This window comes from Lampetra fluviatilis, chromosome 33 (assembly GCF_964198595.1).
Source record: "Lampetra fluviatilis chromosome 33, kcLamFluv1.1, whole genome shotgun sequence".
In the NCBI taxonomy this organism is placed as follows: Eukaryota; Metazoa; Chordata; class Hyperoartia; order Petromyzontiformes; family Petromyzontidae; genus Lampetra; species Lampetra fluviatilis.
Window position 1 is genome coordinate 11,987,710 of NC_136307.1, and position 15,691 is coordinate 12,003,400.

The window sequence follows — 15,691 nt, forward strand, 5'->3', positions numbered from 1 at the left end:
CACGGTCAGACTTGCTTGAATCAACGTGTACGGGTCATAGTTCAATACAAAACTCACCAGTACATAACACAGACACATTACTGGCGTCGTGGGGAATATGTGGCAAAATAAATAAGCAGACCATTCGCATCCTTCCCATGTCTTTCTCTCCACATTAAAAATACGAGTGCATTATTATTTTTTACACATCCCATGGATCGGTTTAAACATTGGGCGTCTCGTCTTCATGGGCGCTCTCCAGCATGCCACGCCAGCCAGTCCCGTGCGCCAAGACTCCGTTACTTCGCCAGGTCCCCGCCTCTCGCCCCGAGGCTCTCGGGGCCGTCCATAAATGACGTCACGCGATTTTGGACGATTTTTGACCCCCCCCCCCCCCTTGTCACACGGCGTCACAAAAAGTCAGACCCCTCCCCCCCCTCAAATATGACGTCACAAAGCTCTGCCCCCCCCCCAAACCATATTTCTATTTTGAAAACAAAACATGCTTCAAATCGCTTGAAACTATTGTCATTGTCGTGCGTATTTAATGTGGCACTGCACTCTGATGTTGTAGGAGTGTTATAACAATTAGTGTTATAACAATTCAATATTTATTTTCTTGGTTCTTTCGGTAAAGTCACATAGAAGGGAAATAATACTGGTAGGAACGAAGTGGACCAGCCACCAATAGATTATTTCGTCCGTCCGTCCGTTCGACCATCCGTCCGTCCGTGTAGCAACATCGCCCCCTACTGCAAACACTTGGCATGACCCTACAAAAACCTTTAGACTCAGTGACGCTTTCCTGGCTAAACACGTGTAACATTCCCTTATAATTCCCTCAGATAACTTTTAATTAAAACATTTAAATTAATGAGGCTTTCCTGGCTAAACACGTGTAACATTCCCTTATAATTCCCTGAGATAGCTTTTAATTAAAACTTTGAAATTAAATAAAACAAACTCACAGCGCCCTAAAGCCTACAGCTAGGCCTAAAGCCTAGAACTAGGCCTGAAACTCTCCCTTCGTATCGTACCCCCGCGTGTGTGAAAGGGAGTTAATGTTTAACAATGTTACATTCCCTCATGTTTTTAAATAGAAACATTTAAATTTAAAGCTTTTACATTAATAATTAAAACATTTAAATTAAAAATTAACTCACAGCGCCCTAAATCCTACAGCTAGGCCTAAAGCCTAGAACTAGGCCTCAATCTCTCCCTTCGTATCGTCCGATTAGGTGTAGCAACATCGCCCCCTACTGCAAACACTTGGCAGGACCCTACAAAAACCTTTTGACTCAGTGGGGCTTTCCTGGCTAAACAAGTGTAATACTACATGATGTTTATATTCTTTGGTTATTCGTTCCTACCAGCCCACCCCGCAGGGTCCTGTTAAAACAATAACAATTCTCACGAAGCAATCATCATCAGGTGTGAAATTCACACCTGATGATGATTGCTTGTGTTGCAGTTGAAAAGTCGTGAGAATTATTATTGTTTTATATTTATATGATTTTATTATTTCCCTTCTACGTGACTTTACCGAAAGAACCAATCCCTGCAGTCACGAAAGTTTTAAATCAAAAATTCTATATTTATTTAAAGTTTCGCATTTTAATATGACGTCACATTTCTCAAACCCCCCCTCCCTCGTCACATATCGTCACGAATGTCTGACCCCCCCCCCACCACCAAGGTGCGTGACGTCATTTATGGACGGCCCCTAACGGGCACAAACGTTCCCGCCGCATGTGGCCCTAGTTGACGGAGGGGAGCTTTCTGGCTTCCTGCATGAGAGGCAGATAAACGAGACGTGTGATGTCCTCGTGGGTGGAGACTGGGGCACCACGAGGTGCCCGTTGTCTGTGTTGAGATCAGGGAGACACTCGCCTCTACACGTTCTCTAGAACAGGGGTCGGGCTCGTTAAGGACTGCAGTGCGGCTCTTGAAATTCGAAAAAAAATGGCTCTTGTTGTTTTGGTTGCCTACCCCTGACCGTGGAAGTCCAGTTTACCATGGGAGTCCAATTTACCATGGGAGTCCAGTTTACCATGGAAGTCCAGTTTAGCATGGGAGTCGAGTTCACCATGGGAGTCCAGTTTGCCATGGGAGTACAGTTTAGCATGGGAGTCCAGTTTAGCATGGGAGTCCAGTTTAGCATGGGAGTACAGTTTACCATGGGAGTCCAGTTTGCCATGGGAGTCCAGTTTGCCATGGGAGTACAGTTTAGCATGGGAGTCCAGTTTAGCATGGGAGTCCAGTTTAGCATGGGAGTACAGTTTAGCATGGGAGTACAGTTTAGCATGAGCATGCGGCTCTTTAAGGACCGCCTCGTATTCTCCACACGCATTGCGGTTCTTGAAATTCGAAAAAAAATGGCTCTTGCTATTTTGGTTGCCGACCCCTGATCGTGGAAGTACAGTTTACCATGGGAGTCGAGTTCACCATGGGAGTCCAGTTCACCATGGGAGTCCAGTTTACCATGGGAGCCCAGTTTAGCATGAGCAGGGGTCGGCAATTTTCCGCATCGCTAAGGACCGCCTCGTATTCACGCGCAGTGCGGCTCTTGAAATTCGAAAAAAAAAGTGTCTTGCTGTTTTGGCTGCCTACCCCTGCTCTCGACGTTGTGGAACACATGGATTACCATTGCCCTGATCCTCCAGTCAGCCGAGGCGTGCGAGACTCATAATTGCATTCCCCCGATGCCAATCCAATCCACTGCTGGATGAGGGCAGCCTCCCCTACCGTGTGGGCAGTGTCGGTAATTTGACCAAACGTCACCACGCTGTTCCTGCGGGGCGAGGGGGTGCAGAGCTGCCCCCCCCCCCCCCCCACTGCTGTCCACGTCAACACAGGCGCCGGGCGACGTCCGTGAACCATTCTTGTGTCGAGTGACGGTCCAGAACCGTATTGGAGATCATCTCTCAGATTCAGCCCGATGAGCGAGATGAAACGAGAATAGAATCGGCCTGTCGTCACAAGTGACATTTTAATTTGTTTGGCCGTGTTGGGTGGTGGGGGGTCTCACAACGAAAACAAATTGCCATTTCATTTCCTGACCAAACCCAAACATTAGACCATGAGTCACAGTAGTCGCGTGCTAAGAGCTTGTGCTTGGTTACATTTCAACACGTCGGCTTTCGCGACCAATATAATCCATAATAGAGGGGTTTTTCGGAGCTTAGATCGCGTAAATATATTAATGTGTCGTTAAAACCCACCGGTGTGCTGTACTAGTGACGAATTGGCACGTTCTGTTTACGTGGCAACACTTACTAGTTGGCTGTGTCGGGTGGTGGCGGGTTTTAACGACACATTTATATATTTACGCGATCTAACCCAAAAAAGAACCCCTCTATCTTGGTGACATTGTATGCTGGTGAGATATGTTGTACGACTTTGAGAGGAGATCTAGCGACATCTACCGATTCGTTGTGGGCCCATCCCAAACGGAATTCGGCCACGCCGTTCTATTCTCGCTTCTTGTTGTGATATAAAACCCTCAAACGCCCGACAAGAAAAGCCCAAATACACAGATGAGGATGAGGTATCTTGGTTAGAATATGAATAATAACGATATCCGTGCAAACGGAATTATCTTGTCGGGTGGTGGAGGGAAAATTACAATAACTTTGCCATGAAAGCCACCACCAACGCGTGGCCTGACCCAAAATTCAATGTCGGGTTCGTTTGGCAAGTTACAGGATGGCAAGTGACTGAGAAAGCCCCGTGGGTGAGGAGAGGTGAGGAGGGTGTGGAGGGTGAGGAGGGTTAGGAGGGTGTGGAGGGTGAGGAGGGTTAGGAGGGTGTGGAGGTGTGGTAAGGGGTGAGGAGTTGTGAGGAGGGTGAGGAGGAGGAGTCAGGAGGTTGTGGAGGGGTGAGGAGGGTGAGGAGGGGTGAGGAGGGTGTGGAGAGTGAGGAGGGGTGAGGAGGGTGAGGAGGGGTGAGGAGGGTGAGGAGGTTGTGGAGGAGTGTGGAGGGGTGAGGAAGCTTTATAGCCCCCCCTAGTGGCTTGCCACAGCCGGGCCCACATCGTGAAGGAGGCAGCAGCGACACCTCCACCAGCACCACCGCCGCCTCCTCCCAGGGGCTTCCCCAGCGCGCGCCGGGGACCGAAGGGCTGCGGACGGGGCCCGAGCGAGTCGCGGCGAAGGGTCCCTGGTGGGTCGGGGTTTGGTGGCGAGGGGCGATGCGCGGCGGTCTGGGCCCCGGGCCCCCTCGTGTGGGGGGCCCGGGGTTTGGTGGTTTTGGCGGCCCCGGGGTTCCCCCCGATGTGCGCCAGGCTTGGTGTTGGGTCCGTGCTGTGTGGGCCGCGTGGGCCCGGGTAGGGAAGTTGGGGCCCCGTGTCGGCTCGTGATTGAGCCCCGTTTTCCACGTGGGCCGCGTGAATGTGCTTAGGCCGCCTGTGCAGGGCTGGGGTTGCCAGGCCGGTGTTTAGGCCCTTCGGTACGCGGTTGGCCTCGGGTTCCGTGTGGGCTATGGGCCATATTCATGTGGTTAGACCGTGTGGAAAGGGGGCGGGGGGGGGGCGTGTATATTGTAGTAAGTGGTGATCGACCCGTGGGCTCGAGGTGGTTGGGTCTGCCCGGGCGGTCGGCTGTGTGGGTGCCCTCGACTGCAACCCAAGAATCTCGGTGCTGCTGCTGCTGCGCCGTCACGCGCGCTCTGGAGTGGGAGAGGGGTTTGAACCAGGACCCCCCTCACCCCGGGAACCCCCTGGGACCCTCATGAATAGAGGTCTCGGGCCCCCCACTTTGTACTTACGAGAGCTGAGGGCCTGGTCCGGGGCCCCGTGGCCTCGCCGCTCTAGGGTGAGGTTTGAGCCCGGGGGGTGCTGTGGTGGAGCGTGTTGGCTCATTTGTGTCATCAGGTGCGAAAGATGTTGCTACCCCAGGCAAATTAAGGCAGTATACATCTCGTTGTGGCTGTGGTTGTTACTAAATCACGTGCCACTAATTTAAGTCTACCAGCGGCCAGGAACACGGCACACCACATCCAGTACTGTATACCGTGTTGTTATTGCTGTGGCTGCTAGTCATGTGCCAGTGAGGTTTTACTGTAAGCGTTGGGTGTGATAGTCGTGGCTTCTAGGGTTCCGATGAAGATGCTGGATGACAGACTAACTGGAGCGCTATTGTTGGGTTCTGATTCTGTGGGTGCATGGTGTGAACCATTCGTTATTGACTGGGTGCTAGCGTGTCCGCTAGCTGGATGCTCGGGCATCATGTGTTCCTGTGCTGGGTGCTGGGGGTACTGGCTGAGATGCTGGGTACTGTTGTTCTGCTGTGGGTGCTGCTGCGTATGAGTGTACTAGTACTAGGCCTCGGCAAGGTAAGGTAATTTACCCTTTTTACCGGGTAAAAGGGTAAAGGTGTCGACATGCCAAGGGGTAAGGTAAAGGGTAGGGTAAAGGTAGCTCGGAAGAATTACCCGGTAGGGTAAAGGTAGCGCAAAGTATTACCCGGTAAATACGGTACCTTGTTTACCGCTAAAAGCTCCGTGGCGCAGTCCGTGGTCTACATTTAATAAGTAATATTAAAACAAACTTTATTAAAAACACGCTTTTATGAAATGTACTAGTAATGGGAGAACTCCACGACTTCAGGAAGTGGCCCCGAAGCTTGCTATAACGTAAAAAACCGTGGTGATTTACAGCCAACGTGAGTTGACCGTGGACAATTAGACCCAAGCCGAAACATAACATAAAAAATAATGTTTAAAAACATATATTTTTTATGATAGAATATAGTATTGTCATCAGTATGACCTAAGTATACCAAGTTTGCAGTCGACACCACATTAGGAAGTGGGTAAAAATTGAGTTTCAAGATTTGAGGATACAACAACAACGACAACAACAACAGACAGAGTGAGTTAAAAGAAAGCGTGTAAAATTGGCATCATCGAGAGTATGCTATATGATTAAAGCGCTCTACCTATAGCATTTACCGTTATAAACCTTGTTCATGTGTAGTAGTTCCCTAGTAATTACCCTGTAATCGGGTAATTTGTATGGGGTAAGGGTAAAAGGTAAGGTAAAGGTAAGCTCGTTGCTTTTTACCTTTTACCTTACCTGCTAAAGGGTAAAAGGTAGGGTAGTGTGATTGTATTGTGGTAAGGTAAAAGGTAGGGTAAAGGTAGGCTCGTTGTTTTTACCTTTTAACTTTTACCTTACCTTGCCGAGGCCTATGTACTACTGTGTACTAATATATTGTGCTGGGTGTAAGCGTGTCAAGTTCACCGTGTTCTGAGCACGCTGCTGGACCAGGTTGTGTTGGGTGAGGCCAATGCTTGCCACAGGAATATGTATGTGTGTGTGCCGTGACCACTGCTGCGTGGCCGGGTCCGGTGGATGCAGAGATGGCGGAGAGAAGTCAAGGCAAGCTGGTGGTGCAGTTGGCCCGCGGGGTGCAGGCATGGCCTGCAGAGCTCCTGCGCCAGCGCCGCACACTGGAAGGCGGCCCCGACTACCTCATCCGCTGGACGGTCTCCACTGCGGACGAGGCGGGCGGCGGCGGCGCTGGGGGGTCACCCGCGGCAGGGGCGGTCGCCGCCACTGCCTGGAGCTCGACCGGCGACGCCGCCGGCAAAGCCGAGAACATTCTCATGTGGATGAGCGAAGAGGACGTGCGCGCGTGTTGTGGTGCTCTCTTGCGCAAGCACAAACCCGAAGGAAGTGAACGTGGTGGCACCCATCTCCTCCAGCAGAGCTCGGTAGGATCGCCGCACTCCTCGCCACCCAGGGCGTCACTTCTCGCTTGATGTTTCCGGGTATTGTTAGACTGGCGTAGGTGACAGGCGACTAGTCATAGCCACAGCCATCGCGAGTCGCGAGAGGTATGCCGGATGCGGTGCGTCACGTGTAGAGATATTTTCCGGGTCGCCAACCCAAGCAGACTTTGCTGAAATGTATCTCTGTGCTCCACCAACTGAATGTCGTGCAAGGGAAATCGGGGAAGGGGTTTCCGAAATCCCTGTCTGACATGACTGGCTGGCCGGAAAACCATTGCACTCTAATCAAAAATATTCTGAGCCTGGCACGATGGGCTTGCACTGCTGCCTTCCAGCACGTAGTGCACGGATTCGTCGAGTGGGTGAGGTGATGTCTCTTGGTAGAGCCGCAGGTTTGGACATCTTGGCGACGTGGCCAAGCGGTAGCGCGTTCGCTGCTTGTTGCAGAGGTTCGCCGGTTCCATTCAACAGGCCGCCCTGCTTAATAATGCGTGTTTATTAACCGTAATTACAACGGGCGTCTGGACATTAAAGATCCAGTGAAGAAGAGTAGGCCATGTTGTGTCGGCATTTCCACAAAGCAGAAATCGCCGCCCCATATTGGCAGACTAATACCTCAGGTCACTCTTGCAAATAATTCTGCTGCTCTATTGAGTTTCTCATCTGGTTAAACGAAATAAACTGGAAACACCACCAACACCACTCCACTCACACCACCAAAACTCACAATACCAAAAAACGGAACCAACACTCAAACCACCAACAAAAGCAAAGATCCCCCGTATAGCCTTTGAGAAATTGTTCTTAGCCGGCATGGCACATGATGGGGTAGATGGCCAACACCACGCCCGGTCACCTTTTTCTCCCCAGTGCTGATATTTGCACACACCACCATTCGCTCATTCACTCGCGTTTGCTCGTTCACACTTGAGCCGAGTGACATTGGTAGAGGTTGTTTTCCATGTCCCCGACATCCCACTCAGCTGCACCGGCAGCACCGCTCATTGAGCAGCGGTCATCGTTTTCTTAGTGTCGGCACAGCGAGGCCTACCATCAAGGCAGACCCTGCACCTCGCCTGTTTTTCCTACTGGGTCGACTGCACCCGACTCGGCTGAAGATACCTGGGACAAAGATCCTCCATATAGCCTTAACAGACCGTTGGGTCAAGCGCCGTTAGCGAGAACCTATAAAAGCTGGCACGGCACATGAGGGGGTGGGTGGCCAGCACCATAATCGGCCGCCTTTGTCTCTCCAGTCTTGATGTATACACAGTGCTCCATGTACTTAAGGCCAAAATTTTCAAAAATCTCAAAAATATATTGCAAATTACTTGATGGGCATAACCCATACCAACTATCGCCCCCTACTGGTAATAATCGGGCTCTACTAAATGCCTGTGCTGATACACCTTGTGCTACACGGGGACAGCTGCCACTGAGTTGCTGAAGTATTTAAGCAGTGCCATCGAAATGCTATATTTATTGTTAGGATTATTATCAATTGTGGTTGTGCGCCTCCAGAGGGGATGTTGGCGTGCTCCATAGAGGGTGGTAGAGGTGTGCTGGAGCTGTTACAGCGGCAGTGATGATGATTGTGGTGTCTCCATCTGCAGAGCGTTGATGCCGACAGTGACCTGGAGGAGCGGGAGTTCTCTTCGATGCGCAGCGACGTCATCCAGCTGGTCAGCCGCGCACGGCGGCAGGTGGAGAGGACCTTGGGCCCTGAAGCCACGCGCAACATCTCGCACATCATCCACGTGCTGAGCGCCTACGCCAGCATCGGGCCGCTGGCGCCCGTCTTCAAGGAGGCCGGCGCCCTGGACTTACTCATGGAGCTGCTGTGCAACAAAGAAATGCAGACTCGTCGCAGCGCCGGCAGAATGTTGCGCGCTCTCGCCTCGCACGACGCAGGTACGCTCGGCCGCCTGCACAGGCCGCACACGAGCCCTTGCGTGGTTTGTACGTTCCGTGTGGCCCCGGCGGATTTTGCCCTTGCCAAGCTGATAAGAAAATCCAACTATTAAAGGGGGTATGGAGATGCCAACGGTGCAGGGCATGAATAGAGGAAGGCTGAGGGTGACATGGTAGGATGTAATGGAAAGACATGTATAGGAAAGTAGATGAAGTGGTTTCCTGCTCAAATGAGGATTGAGGCATTGGTGATCATCATCCGTTTACAGCCCTGAGCCAGTGGTAGAATTTGCACGTTCCTTTGTTGAGGGCGAGTCTGTCCAGAGGACAACCACTGTTGACTTCTTTACAATGTTGTACTCGTGTTATCAGCCCTGGAGAGATGATCGGCGGAGTCAACCCCCCCCCCAACCAGGATTGGAACTCGCAGCTTTCTGATGGAGAGCCACTCGTTCTACCGCCGAGCCACCTGGCCGGTACATGAGGGTCACGGAATAGAATCTCCTGGAGTAAGGAAATCCGACCTGCGTCAAAATAAACCTAAAAATAAAACACCACGCGGTTGATGGGTCTGTTGGGTTTTGCTGGCGCAGGCAGCCGGGCGTACGTGCTGCTCTCGCTGAGCCAACAGGATGGCATCGAGCAGCGCATGGACTTCGACAACCGCTTCACGCTGCTGGAGCTGTTTGCCGAGACAACCTCTTCCGAGGAGCACGGCATGAGCTTCGAAGGCATCCACCTTCCTCAGGTGAAATGAGCAGATTGGCGCGAGTATGCGTGTTTTGTGCACGCCACCCCGGGCCCGTTGTGTCGTGTGACGCGACTCCAGGAGATGGCACCGTGTGCGACCGTGCATTTGTTGGTGCACACGCGCGCAGATTCCAGGGCGATTGCTGTTCTCGCTGGTGAAGCGCTACCTGTGCGTGACGTCGCTGGCCGACGCTCTGAGCAACACGGATGGAGCTGGGGTGGGGTCTGGAGGGGGCCCGAGTGAGTCCAGCCGACTGCAGCGCGAGTTTGACTTCTGTATGGCGATGGCCAATCTCATAACGGAGCTGGCACGCATTTTGGGCTGGGACCGCCAAGAACCTGAGAACCAGCAGCACGGCACCATCGCCACCCTTGCGGTAACTTTTCCTTTTCTCCACTCGGCTGTGCTGCTCGTATCGGTTTTGCATGCCCGGTGGCTCTTGATGACATTGACGAACTTGTTCCATCTCCCCTCCTACAGACTCCAAGCCGGCATTCTATATTCCAGGCCTCGGCGGACAGCAATGTTTCCGCTCCGGCCACCACTCCTCCGGATTCCAGTGGCGCGTCTGTCGGAGCCCTCAGCTCCTTCGCTCCGGTCCCCCGTGTCGGTGGCTCCAGCTCGGCCGGCGGCAGCAGTGCCACCGCCACCGCTAACGGCAGCGCCGCCAAGCAGGCAAAGCTGGCGCTGCGACAGCCGGACGACTTTCCGAGACGTGCGGATTACGGCGAGTCTGTGCAGGCGCAGCTCCGCGTGGGGATGCGCGTGCTCATGCTGGAGGACTACGAGAAGGTATCGGCCGGCGACAAGGGAGAGGTGCGCTGTGTCAACAAGGGCTACCCGCCCGTGCAGGTGAGCGGCGCCATCGGCCGACCATCGGCGCAGGCTAGATGGCCAGTGCTTGGCTGTTGTAGCTACTAACGCTATCGGATAATTGCTCAAAGTAATAGAGCCGTACTCTAAATGCTAGCCGTACCGTTGGTATTTGTTCTCCTTTGCTGCCCCCATGGTCTGGAACTCCCCTCCTCCATCCATCTGTGCAGCTGAAGGCTCAAGACCCTCCTTTTTTCATCCGCCATTAACCGCCTGCCTCTTACGATTGTATAAAATGCGCAATGTTTATTAACAGCTTATTGTTTAACACGTAGGCTTTCGCAACCAATATTATTCATAATAAAAGTTTTTGGGTTAGATCGCGTAAGTATACATTTATCGTAACCCTCTACCACCCGACACGGCTAGTAAAGTACATAGCCAACCGTGCTAATCGGTGGTGCGGGGGAAGGACAACAAACTCAACACAAAACAAAATTCGGCCACATTTATATGCCGTACAAATCCACGTTGTGTTCTATGCTCAATGCTTTAAAAGTTGCGTTTCATCCCCGTGTGTTGACAGATGTTGCTCACTATCCCACCGCCCCGTCCGCACACACCCCTGCACCTGGCACACAGGTGTACTGGGACTCGATGCAGGCCACGTACTGGGTGAACTGGAACATGGTGGCTATCATGCCCGACGAGAGCCCCACAGAGTGTGGCACCACCCCCACCGTCCAGGTGGCAGCGGCGGCGGCCCCACGGACCGCGGCCATCCCCACCCCGACCCAGAACCTCTTCCCAAGCCCCCCCCCACTTGCCACACCCAGCTCGGGTGAGACATGCACATTCAAATTAAGGTAATTCACAGCAATTTGGGCAGCAGGGGCGATGCATTGGCAACAAGAAGGACCTTCCAACTTGGGGTCCTTTTCTGTGTGCAGTTTGTGCGTTTCCCCGTCTGTTTAGCATGGGTTTGCTCTGAGTTCTCCGGGTTCCCCTGTGCAGCTAAGAAAACACATACAGTGTAACTGATATTGACCAAAACATCTGAATGCTGAAAAGATATGCATGTTACTTATAGCTACGCTGACTGCGAAAACTGGACAGGGCCCTCCTTGATAAAGCCGTGTGTCTCGGTGAAGTTTCCTGAGTAAACAAGCAGAAAAATTAATAATAGCATTAATCACAGTGCTATATCAAAACTGTTACTCCAGTAGTGGGCAGTGGCTGAGAGGTCAGAGCTCTGGGCACGTTTACATTGAGTCGTCGGTGCTTATCAATATTGATGACGAATCTTAGTTGCTGCAGTGTGCAGTGTGTGACTGAGATGCGGGTGGTTCTGGCGTGTCCCTCTTCCACAGAGCCCGCAAAGATGCCGGGCCGCCCGCTCGCGGGGTTATACGCGTTTCCGTACCTGTGGGAGGCCTCGGGTGGGCCGGAGCGCTGGAACGGGCCCGAGGAAGGGTCCTCGTTGGGCCGCACGCACTGGTGGGAGCTGCACTTCTTCCTGCGCAAACTCGAGGGCGGGCAGCAGGACAAGGCCTGCGACATCATCCGGGACGCCACAGGGCTTCCCGTCAGTGACCCCCGTGCCCCCCCCCCCCTCCACACTGCATCGTGGTTACTCTGCGCCATCTGCCGTAATGTGCCTAGGCTGTGAAGCGGGGCGGTGACATCGCCTGCACATTTGCCACTTTTTGCAAAGGTTCGCGATTTGAATTAGGCAGGCCGCCATGGTTTGCACGGCGGTTGTGTAATAATAATTTCTCCCAGTGCACATTAAAGATCTGGCGACATCATTCAAAGAAGAGTAAAATTACTCACAAAATACTTGATTGGCAAATGCATAGCAATCGTCTCCCTCTACTCCGAAAATGTAGTAATGATGCTGAGAATCCTTAAGACTCGTTTAGGCTACCCTGGGTCATTATCGAGGCCACTTTGGTGAGGGTGGTGATGTGAAAATGCCAGCATTCCTCCTGATCTTCATGTGCACACTCTGCCACCTACAGGTGTTCAGTATGGATGACGCCTCGCTGGCAGGTCTCTCGGTTGACCCCGAGCTGGCGCTGCGCCTGCTGCGCCACCTACTGCAGGCCGAGCCGCCCTTCCGCCAGGACCTGCGGAGCTCCAGCCTCTACCGCAGGTTTTCTTCAGAGCTCGACGATCTGCAACGTGTGGCGACTTCTCGGCAAACCACAACCATCTTCGGCCAAAGTGACGCATGCAAGAGCGAGTCCGCATCCTCCCTCCAGCAGCCGTCGTCGTCATCTTCGCTGTCATCGTCGTCCTTGTCTAAGAAACCCAAGAAGGAAGAGGAGGCCAATAACGCCTCCTCGTCTTCGCCGGGCTCCCCGGCCCTCGTCAGGATCGACGCGAGGGGTGCGGGAGCTGTCGACGCGGTTGCCGATCCGGAGGGGGTGCAGGAGAAACTTCGTGAGTTTGAAGCGTTCCGCAAGGTGCCGTCGGGCGAAGGCGGCTTGACATGGGCGGCACGCGTGCTATGCGCGCTCGCGGTCTGGAAGCTGGCGAGCCGGGCGCCCAGCGACCGTGCGCTCAAGGTGGCCGCCCTGCAGACGGCGGTCATCGTGCTGGAGGAGCGCACGCAGGCTCCCGCTGCCGGCGCTGAAGACAAGGCCGGCAGCGACGGTGAAGAGCAGCGGTCGAACAAAGAGGACCGGCAACGCCCTCGCACGCCGCCGGGGACCGAGGGCCTCAAGCCGCTAATGCAGGCGGTGGTGCGGGAATTGGAGTTGACGGTCGAGGACGTGGGCCCCGTTTACTGGGCCCTGCGTGTGGTACGTGCCGTGCTGGTGCGGCCGGAGTGCTGCCCAGCGTTCGTGGAGGAGGGAGGAGTGGCGGCGCTGCTGGCATGCATGAGCACGCACGCCGACACGCTGGCCATCCTGCACCTCGCGTTCACCGTGAGTAGGCGTGCAAGAGCCGTTGAGTAATCCGTCAACGTTTATATTTAACACTCGGGACGTTATCCTCTGGCCCTCTGTGCGTGCTTCTCTCACAAATTGGCAGAAGCAATTCTATTGGCCTCTATGTAACCAAAGCTGGGACCACATTTTGTGACTCTCTGGAATTATATAGAACTCTGAAAACCACTCGATTACACTTGAAAACATTATGCGGGTTGCCGAACATCTGTACTTGTGAAAGTCATAAAGTATTTTTACTCGGGAGCTGGTTTGCTTATGAGCTGCTCCCCACTCATCGAGAGTCGGTGAATTTATGCCCATGTGACTGCAACGTGTCGGAAACAATGAACACAGACGACACGCTCCACATCATCACCCCCATTATATGTACGCAAATAAGCACATCGTTAGAGCCTAGTTAACATATGTTTTGTAATATCCATCATCTTGCTTTTTCTGTGTTACCCCTGCTCCCATTAACCTCGATAATTGACGGAAGAAATGAAGAGAATTCTCCTCCCCACATCAGTCCCATCAACCACACGGCAGCAGCATTGGTCTAACTGATTCAAACTTTGCACCAGTTTCTCAATGTTCAGTGTCTCTTCAGCAGAGCTGGTACGTTGTGTTATAACGTACACCAATTTTGTACGTGGAGGTACAGAGGTGGGAAGGAGGCACATTATCTGCCCAATGTGTTACTTATTCTCGGATAATCGAGCCCGGAAATTCTCGTGAATGTCGTTGCTATTTATATGTTACGTAATGATCTCTCATAAAACTCCCCCACGCGACACAGCCAAACAAATATAATTGTCTAGTGTACAAGCGTTTAGCGATGCGCTCGCTTGCCGGCCGGTGAGTTTTGATGTCTGCCGACGAGTTACCCTTGAAAAAGCGTCTTAGCTCAATGGGCTTTACTCGGGAAACAAACTTCCGATTCTGAGACTGCTGAACAATCCTCACAGCCAACTTCAACTCTTGGTCCACGTGAAAGTGCTGGGGGGTGTATGGTGCCATTTGCTGGGTTGTTGGCTTCTTGATGCCACGCCCGTGGCTGATGAGATGCTGTCTCCTACCGTGTCACTCCCCCCTCCAGTGCCTGCATCTCGTGCTCGGTGTGGAGCTGCCCGAACCCTTGACCCAGGACAATATCGGGGGTCGCGGGGTGGTCAAGGCAGCGGCTAACGGGTCGGCGGGGAGCCGGAGGGGAAGTGAGTCGGACTGGACGGCCGCACGCGAGGCCCTGTTCAGCCTGGCCACGTCCGACCCCATGGACAGCCCCCTTGCCGCCATCGTGGAGGGCCTCGAGAAGATCATGTCCTCACCAGGGTCAGTAAGGGATGCGAGTGGGTGGCACCGTGTGAGAGAATGAGTGGGTCAGTGAGTAACCCTGTGTAGGTGAGTGAGTGGGCACTGTGTAGGTGAGTGAATGACACAGGGCAAGTGAGAGATCCCATGTGGGTGAGTGAGTGAGTTAGGTGTGTGAGATGAATTTCTCTTTGGGTCCTCGTGTGATTGAGTAGCTCCTTGTGAGTGAGTTACCTCGCGTGCGTGCGTGCATGAGTGAGTGACCCAACGTGTGAGTGTGGACTCCCTGCGAGTAGCAGTACGATGATTTTCTTTTGGTGCGCGCGCAGGAATAACAGCGCGGCGAGCGAGGCGCTGCAGCTTGTGTTGGGCCTCAGCGAGGTTCACCAGGGCATCGCGAAACACCTGGGGCACTGCGGCATGTCGCGACTGCTCGTCAGCTGCAAAAAGAAGGTGTTGTCCATCGACCAGTGGGGCCGCTTCCTGGAGATGCTGGGCCTGTACATGGCCGTCGGAGGGGGTGAGCGACCACACCCACCGTTCAAATTGGAGAAGCCGGAGGAAACCCACGCACAACCTGGGGAGAACACACAAACTCACTGCATGCAGAGAAGTGCCCTCCCAGCGTCTCTTCCCAAGCTCTTCGAGAAGCAATCCTGCTCGATTCAGGAACCGCATTAACTCTTGCCAATTACAACTTTGATGGTGCTGTTTATTGCCATTTTCGGGCCATTGCTCAGCAACTGTGTAAAAAAAGATAGTTTTTTGGTTAGATCGCATAAGTATAAATGTGTCGTTAACCCGCAACCACCCGAGAGCCAATTATTAAGGTTTGTCACGTAAACAAAATGTGCCATTTAATTAATACTTCAGCCCACCGGTGTGTTGGAGAGTAAATCCACAACAATGACAAATTTGAGTATGACGTTTCGCTGGTAATTACATCCAGCAATCATCGGGCGATTTCACCAAAGCCTGCATGTCAAACTGTAAAAAAATATATAGAATCCCGCTTGTGTATGGATGTGTGTACACGTACATGTGTGTGCATGTGCGTGTGTCTGCGTGTTTGTCTTTGTGTGCCATGGGGAGCGGTAGCGTAGTGGTTAGCACCAGAGGCGTAGCTAAGGGGGGGCAGGGGGGTACATATGTTCCCGGGCGCCAAGGTAAAGGGGCGCCAAAATGAGGCTTACAACGTTACATTATAACTTATTGCGGCGGGCGCGGCAGCCTGAAACTACTGCACAAATCTACACCT

At 53.0% G+C, this 15,691-nt stretch overlaps 1 protein-coding gene across 1 annotated transcript in view; it reads left to right on the top strand.

The window, feature by feature from the left end:
• The first annotated feature begins 3,982 nt into the window (after nt 1-3,982).
• The window catches only part of LOC144944083 (cullin-9-like), a 36,285-nt gene continuing 24,576 nt past the window's right edge, over nt 3,983-15,691 (top strand). The window contains exons 1-11 of the mRNA XM_078872148.1: nt 3,983-4,140; nt 6,338-6,693; nt 8,325-8,622; nt 9,216-9,370; nt 9,501-9,749; nt 9,854-10,225; nt 10,829-11,027; nt 11,557-11,771; nt 12,208-13,119; nt 14,222-14,454; nt 14,763-14,953. Coding sequence (XP_078728274.1) covers nt 6,340-6,693; nt 8,325-8,622; nt 9,216-9,370; nt 9,501-9,749; nt 9,854-10,225; nt 10,829-11,027; nt 11,557-11,771; nt 12,208-13,119; nt 14,222-14,454; nt 14,763-14,953 — 3,178 coding nt within the window. The 5' untranslated portion in view covers nt 3,983-4,140; nt 6,338-6,339. The remainder of the gene's footprint in view (nt 4,141-6,337; nt 6,694-8,324; nt 8,623-9,215; nt 9,371-9,500; nt 9,750-9,853; nt 10,226-10,828; nt 11,028-11,556; nt 11,772-12,207; nt 13,120-14,221; nt 14,455-14,762; nt 14,954-15,691) is intronic.